Genomic DNA, 7331 nt, shown 5'->3' on the forward strand with positions numbered 1-7331 from the left:
TAGGGCTCTAAGTGGGGTCAGTCACATGCAAGGTAAGTGCCCCAGACCCTTATGTTGAATAATATCCTACTGCAGTTTAAATTTATTAGTCAATAATAATTCAAAGATAATTTACTTATGAAAAACGTTTCAATTAAAAAAAAAGGCCAGAATGATAGCAGAGTGGATAGGGTTTGTATCTAGTGAAGTGTGGTCCTATCCCTGGCATCTTATAGGTTTCTCCAAACAACAATGGGTCTAATTAATTACAGAGCACAGAGACAGGACTGATCTCTGAGCATCGCCAGGTATGGCCAATTCCCCCCTGCAAAAAAAGTAAACTGTTATTAGGGGCATTCTTTATTCACATTTCAAATATCAAAGTGATATAAAGTTAACTGGGACTATAAAAATTTAATCTGAGTAAGCAAAATATTATACTGTAAAGGATATCAATGAGACAGTGTGCATATACTCTGACAGCTTTTCCTTGGTTGTTATTGAGGATGGCTCTTCTGACATCAATGGGTATGTTTGATAGGATTTTTAGAAAAACTAGAGTCTATGTGATAAAGAGGAGTCTGTGAGGTCAATTAGTTGACTAGAAAATCCTTTTTCTCTTAGTGGTGGATGTGGTGGTGGCGATTGTGGTGGCGGGTGTGGTGATGGCTGTGGTGGCGATTGTTGTAGAGGTTGTTTTGGGTTTCGTGGTACTTTGGCTTATTTCTCCTGGGTCTACAAAGGCCGATATGCAAACTTCCTCATTAATGCAGACCCTTATGTTTTTAACATTTTCTACTGCATTATTCTTCTTACAAGTGACATTGGCAAAACAGGTGCAATCAAATTTGTCAGAAAACTGCTGTAGGTCTTCAATTGAGGGCTCCCCATATACTATGAACTTGTTACAGTATGCAAACTTAATAACAAAATTCTTTGGGTTCAGGTGAAGGTAGTCATTTGAATTCCAGTCTTTCCTCGTACAGAATCCTCGATCTTGGCAGAGTGCTTGGTGACACATTTTAGCTGCTAGAGTGACGTTGATTAAGTAAGGACTCAGTGTCTCTCTCTCAAAAGTTTTTAGATTTCTGCAGGCAACCTGTAAATTTTTAGGAAATTCAGAATATTGAGGAACAAGTTAGTTTATATGTGAATTCATTTATCATTAGAAACAGTGTGTGAAAGCAAGAAAAACAAAAAGTAGATAAAAATATAGGAAACTAAGAAACTAATCTTCTTTACAGGTATATAGCATTTCAAATATATTTAATAAACATCTCTAAGTGAATTTCACATGCTAATTCAGGCCAGGTAAAAATTGATGAAGCTTACCCTATCTTAACTTGGGCCTTCCTTAGTATTTGATGAATCTATGGGCCTGGGGAAAGGTTATTGTGCCAGTGAGCAAGAGTTCTGGGCCTATCTGTTGAGAATATAGCCTTCATTCCACTATTAGAATATAAATCAATTTTGGAATCTTTCTTAATTTTGGATGGATAGGTTTCCTGAGTGATATATATGAGGGTCCCATGTGCCACCATTACTGCTCTGTGCGGTTGTGAATGCTTGTGAACCCTCTTGTAGTGACCTAGGGCTCTAGGACACCTCTAATATCTCTGTCTCACACCTCACACACACACACACACACACACACACACACGCAACACTGCCTCCTCAGAACTAGCATTGAGCTGCTATTCTGGCTGACCAAACTCATAGGGAGAGGCCCCTAAACCTTCTGAGGAACCCTCATGAACACCACTCACGAACCCTTCTCATGCCAAATGAAAGAAAACAAAATAAAACAAAATGGAATTACATTATTTTCTTATATTTTCTAACAATTACTTCATTAACTCACAATTATTACAATTATTGGCTTTCACAAATTGCCAATGAGTCAACTGAAACATTACAAAACAAGATTCTACTAATAACAAAGGTCATGAAAAGTAAAAAGTAAACTTTTAATGAACGAAGTAGCATTCAAATTAAAATAAAATGGGAAATGTAGGAGAAATATATATAATGAATTCCAAGGGTAACAATAGTGAGGCAGTAACAGTGGTAGAAAACAATCATGTTAAAATTGAAGGACTGGGGCAAAGAGAGAGTACATGACTAAGGCACTTGCCTTGCATGTGGTCAACCCAATTCCCTCCTTGGCACCCCATATGGTCCTTAAAATTCCACTAGGAGTGATCACTGAGTACAAATGGGTGTGGCCGAAACCAAAAAAACAATTAAAGGACTATTTATCCATAAATAATCCTGGACATGTTCTGAGAATCATGATAGAAAAAGACTTAAGATTAAAAAAAAATTGAGAGTGAAAAATTAAAGTTTTTATCATGTCATATTAATTGTGAAATGTGTTCTTTATTCTTCATTACTGATAAAGTTCAGAGTACTGTTTAAATAAAAGAAGTATCATGGAGAATTTAAAATGTTTTCACATGGAATAATAGAGCATAGCAAGTAGAGGATATAAATTTGGGAGACACTGGGGAAAATTAGAATATTACTGAAATTAAAAATTTTCAATTTAGACCAAAAAAGTAGTAAAGTGGGCTAGATGATTGCTTTGCACGTGGCCAAACTGGGTTCAAATCAGCAAACCTTATATTATATCCTGAGGCCCATCAGGAGTAATATCTAAATGCTGAGTCAGCACTAAGACCTTCGGAATATTGGGGGTGGTGAAAACAACAACAACAGTTATTTTTATTTCTTTCCTGACATTTGAAAATAGCTATTGCCGTAAGCATCAAAATAGCTCTCTAAGTTATTTTTTCTCTCTATTATTTGATGATTAAACCAGAGACAATAGAAGTATTCTGAATAGAAAGAATGACTGAGATCATAGTAAAAGAATTCAGAAACTACTGTTATTTAAGTAGTTTTTATTAATATGGTATAATCATGATCTCATGATGGTTCTGTTGGACAAAATAACACAGTGTATCTCCAGTTCTTACAGAGTAGCCTTATCTCTACTGTTACTAGAAAGCGAAACTTTGCAATGACATCATTAGGCATCTCCATGGCATATCGAATTGACCACATTTTTACCACTCTTATTCCTTCCACACTGTGCTTCTATCACATTGACACTTTTCTCTCTTTCTTGGAAAGCACATTCTAATTTCAAGGTCATTACTCATGTCCAAGAAACATGGTCCCTAATTTCAATTAATTTTAAGTTCCAATTTCACCTTATTAGATTTTTAAAAACTAATAACAAATATGAACACTTGGCTGCCACAAGCCAGTTATCCCTGTGGCAACTTTTCTGACACCTCCTGCTTAAAACCCCAAAGGTCAGAAGGATCGTGAGGCCCGGCTTTCAGGTCTGTATTTGTACTGAAAATCAAGATCAAGCTAGATGTGTAATCCCATCAATGGTCAAGATCCAGAGACTTAAAAGCAAGTTCTCAGAAGAGAGTGATGCAGAGAGTCTCTTGTCCGCATACCTGGCTGTCTTCCCCAGAACCCTCGGAGGGGATGGGCTCCAGCTTCCCTCCCCACCCTGAGCAGAGCTCCCGGTGGCCAAAGACCACCAGAACATAGCTGTAGCCATGCTGGAGGCTCCTCTCTAGACGTTCGGATAGGCCTCATGCATGAAGGTACCAGCAGAGGAACCCAGGTGTGTGTAATCCCATCAACAGTCAACGTACAGAGACTTGGAAGCAAGCTCCCAGAAGCGATATCTTTACCCTACTTCTCCCTCTGGGAGAAACTGGCAATCTTCTGAGAGTTTCCTGCCCCCATAGGACAGCCTTGCAAGCTCCCTATGGTGTATTCATGTGCATGATCCAGTAATAAGCTGGATCTCATTCCCCTGACCCTGAAGAGCCCCCAGTGCAACATCGTTAGGAGGGCCAAGTCGAGACAGACTTCTAATATCTCAGGGAAAGGATGAAATGAGATGTTACTGAGCCCACCCGAGAAATCGGTGATTAACGGGATATTGTGATTGTGATTGATTGTGAATAACAGATATGGACTGGAGCGATAGCACAGTGGGTAGGGCATTTGCTTTGCATGCAACCGATTTGATTCCTCCGTCCCTCTTGGAAAGTGGGGCAATCTACCGAGAGTACCCACCCGCAAGGCAGAGTCTGGCAAGCTACCCGTGACTTATTTGATAATGCCAAAAACAGTAACAACAAGTCTCACAATGGAGACATTAATAGTGCCCACTGTAGCAAATCAATGGATGAGAGTGCTATAGTGCAATAGCAGATATTAAATTTTAATTTACATTATAAAACATTTTATAAGATACAATTATTTTCAACTTTTAATATGTTTTTAAAACTTTTAAGTCATTATTAGTCTAGTAGTAGAACAACGAATAAAGTCAGAGAGATTTGACCCATGGTCATTGTTTGCTTATCTCTAAAATACACTATTGCTATTCAGAAAAATTAGCCAATACATAGTAAATAGTACAAAATTTTTAAGAGTATTACTATTACTATGCAAGGTAGCAGGAAAATAATCCTGTACTATATCAGAAAATTGAGACTATAATTTCACTTTTGATTCTTCAAAAGCCTAGAGAATTTCAACCAATTTCACTTTTTGTTTTTATTTTCGTTTAATCTTATTAACAAAGTTTATGACTGATCTTTGTGCTGACTAAAAAGTAATAGATTTCTCCCTTATTAAATAAGTGTACAAAAGCTAGGATGATTGATTCAATTATTTTCACCGAACATCTATCATTATGTGCCAAGGCATAACACTTATTTCATTATTCAACATAGCAATCTCAGTACCTTAAAATACAAAATCATTCCCTCTACTTACTATGAATAAAACTTACCTCACTTTGGACTATCACGTAGCTTCCCCAGATGACAATTCCTGAGGCCCCAAGAGCCAGAGTTTCACCAATTGTATGCACAAGGTCAGTCTGGCAAATGAGATAGAAAGAGTTAACAGAAGTCATATGAAATTGTCATTCATAGAAAAGAAATATCATAACTAAGTATGCTGAGCCAACAATAATTTAACTGTCTTCCCATCACTTATTACCATTTTACACATTCAAGGTCCTTCTATATCCAAAATACATGTCATTATGTTAATTTCTTCTATTATCAGGAAAGTAAGCACTTCAAAGTTAAATAAACCGAATTAGTACGTTCTCTAAACTATGTGTTTCCGTGGACAGCAGACATGATTAAATTATAAACTAGTCAGAGCCTTATTTTATACTTGTTCTGAAAAATAATTATGTAGGCTTATTCCTAAAAGTTATTGAAATGACTTTTAAGAGCCGAGGGATCATAGGTTGGGTAGGGCACTAACCTTGCTGCCAGGCTACCCAGGTTTACTGCACTCCATCTCATGCCGTCCCCAAGACCTATCAGAAGTGATCCCTGACTGCAGAGCCAGAAATGTGCCCTGAACACTGTCTTAAAAATAGAAACAAAAGCAGATAAATTCTAAGGCCGGACAGACACTAAAAAGCACAGAGCTCCTGCCTTGCAAATGGCAGAACAGGATTTGGTCCCTGGCACCCCATCTGGTCCCTCAGTCATCTCCGGAGTGATCCCGAGTACAGAGAGAAGAGCAAGTCCTTGGTACAGTAGGATGACGCTCAAATTATTAAATAAATTAATTAATTGATAAGTAATAAAGATATATTTTACTCCCTTCAAAAATGCAGTTCAATTGCACTACATTGTAAAAAATTTCTTGTAGTTACTTTACCTGATTTACTTACCTCAGAAAGAAATAGTGTGCTATTATCCGTATAAACTGAACGCATGTATACAAAAACCGGAAGTGGATTATCTCTGTTGCGTACTTTAGAAATCCGAAGGGCTTCGTTAATGCGATTACGGGAAAAGAGTGCAGCCTTTTGACTATCCCTTAAAGCTGTACTCAAATAAATGGACGGGTAAAGGGCAGTGGTTTCATTCCATAACCAGTCCAGCTCATTATTTCTTTTCTTCTCAATTTCAGGGCAACTTCCATTGTAAGGGTCGTTATTAAAATTATAGTTGAAACAATCAGGAAAATTGTGATAACCCCAATAATTTCTTGGTCGAAGTCTCTGAGCCAACTGCAAAGTCTTCAGCATATAATCCTTTGCTGCATCTTCAAATTCTTCTTTGGCTATAGGCTCGGCATTCTCATCGGAAATGCCCGGATTAGCCTGCTTAACCCAATCAAGTGTTTTCTTCCGGTAATCCAGTCTGTCACCCCTGTTCCTTTCCCAGATAGGTATCCACTCTTCTAAGTCTATCACAGCCAAGCCCAAGATATCTTTTGGAAAGATACGGGTAATATCATTCTCAACCTTTTTCAAGTGTGTATCTTGATCTCCCAATGGAGGAATTCCTCCATGTTTTTCCTCTTTTGTGGTTAAGCTGATATAGGGAAACTGACCAATGTTATCGACATAAAGTAAGGTAACCTTTTGATTTGTGAGACCGAGTCTGGGGTTTCCTACTAATGAAAAGATGCTCACATCCACAGAAATCTTATATTTATTGAAACATAAATCATTTGGGCCATTCCAGGCTAAGACATAAGTTGTATTAGAGACAATAGGAGGTGCTCTGTAATCCTCAGTCAAGAAAATTGGAAGAAAAAAGAAAATGAACATTGCCTTGGATACTCCACTGAAGTCAACAAAGCTCCTGGCCAACAGCACTTCCATGGTCTAAGTAATGACTATTAAAATCACTTCTTCCTACACTGTTAGTTTTAATCAAAAATTAATGTAAGCACTGAGCATAGAAAGAGATAATGAGCATGTTGCATTTAAAAATTATTCTTCACGCATCATGTTTCAGATATGTCTTGAAAGTTGTTCCTCTGTAAGAGAAAATAAAAGGAAATGTGTAGATTGACTGCATTTCTGTAACAGGAGTGAAAAAAATGTCCATCTTCTCAAACCTTGGATGCCTAAAGTTTAATTTATATATAATTTTTGAATATAGAATACCTAATCCTGTGTTCAAGCATATATGTGTTTGAACCAAAATAATTCTTTACAAATTTAAATTCTATAGTACCTTGCATTTTTTTCATCTCAAACCATTACTGAGTTTATAGAAAAATTAATATATGTATTTACATTTAAATCTCCCAGACAGTGAAAAAATTATTTCACAAGAAATATCAGGGAAATATCCTTTGAATTAAAATTAATTATCAGAACACTTACTCTGATTGTTAGTTATGAAAGACCACTTTGCAATTTTCTAACACATCCTTGATATGACTTCTCAGAATTGTGAGAAAGTATTATTTTTGATAAAGCAAAGTCAAAAAAGGAGGACTCATAGCCTTTCACACATAAAAAGTCACAAGTTTGTTCTATTTTTAAA

The 7331-nt window shown here is 36.8% G+C and overlaps 1 protein-coding gene across 1 annotated transcript; it reads right to left on the minus strand.

Moving 5' to 3' along the window:
- Window positions 1–580: 580 nt before the first annotated feature.
- On the minus strand, window positions 581–6658 carry LOC129402456 (hyaluronidase PH-20-like). The gene is made up of 3 exons (XM_055129113.1): window positions 5717–6658; window positions 4811–4900; window positions 581–1078 (listed from the first exon to the last, which is right to left on the minus strand). The coding sequence occupies exons 1-3, from the start codon at window positions 6656–6658 to the stop codon at window positions 581–583; spliced, it is 1530 nt and encodes a 509-aa protein (XP_054985088.1).
- Between the last annotated feature and the right edge of the window lie 673 nt (window positions 6659–7331).

Source organism: Sorex araneus, chromosome 1, assembly GCF_027595985.1.
Source record: "Sorex araneus isolate mSorAra2 chromosome 1, mSorAra2.pri, whole genome shotgun sequence".
Classification (NCBI taxonomy): domain Eukaryota; kingdom Metazoa; phylum Chordata; class Mammalia; order Eulipotyphla; family Soricidae; genus Sorex; species Sorex araneus.

Coding starts and splice junctions, on each gene's coding strand:
- LOC129402456 (XM_055129113.1), bottom strand. CDS start 6,658: ATGGAAGTGCTGTTGGCCAGGAGCTTTGTTGACTTCAGTGGAGTATCC. Junction 4,901..5,716: donor GCACACTATTTCTTTCTGAG/GTAAGTAAATCA, acceptor CTCATTTGCCAG/ACTGACCTTGTGCATACAAT. Junction 1,079..4,810: donor ACGTGATAGTCCAAAGTGAG/GTAAGTTTTATT, acceptor AAAAATTTACAG/GTTGCCTGCAGAAATCTAAA.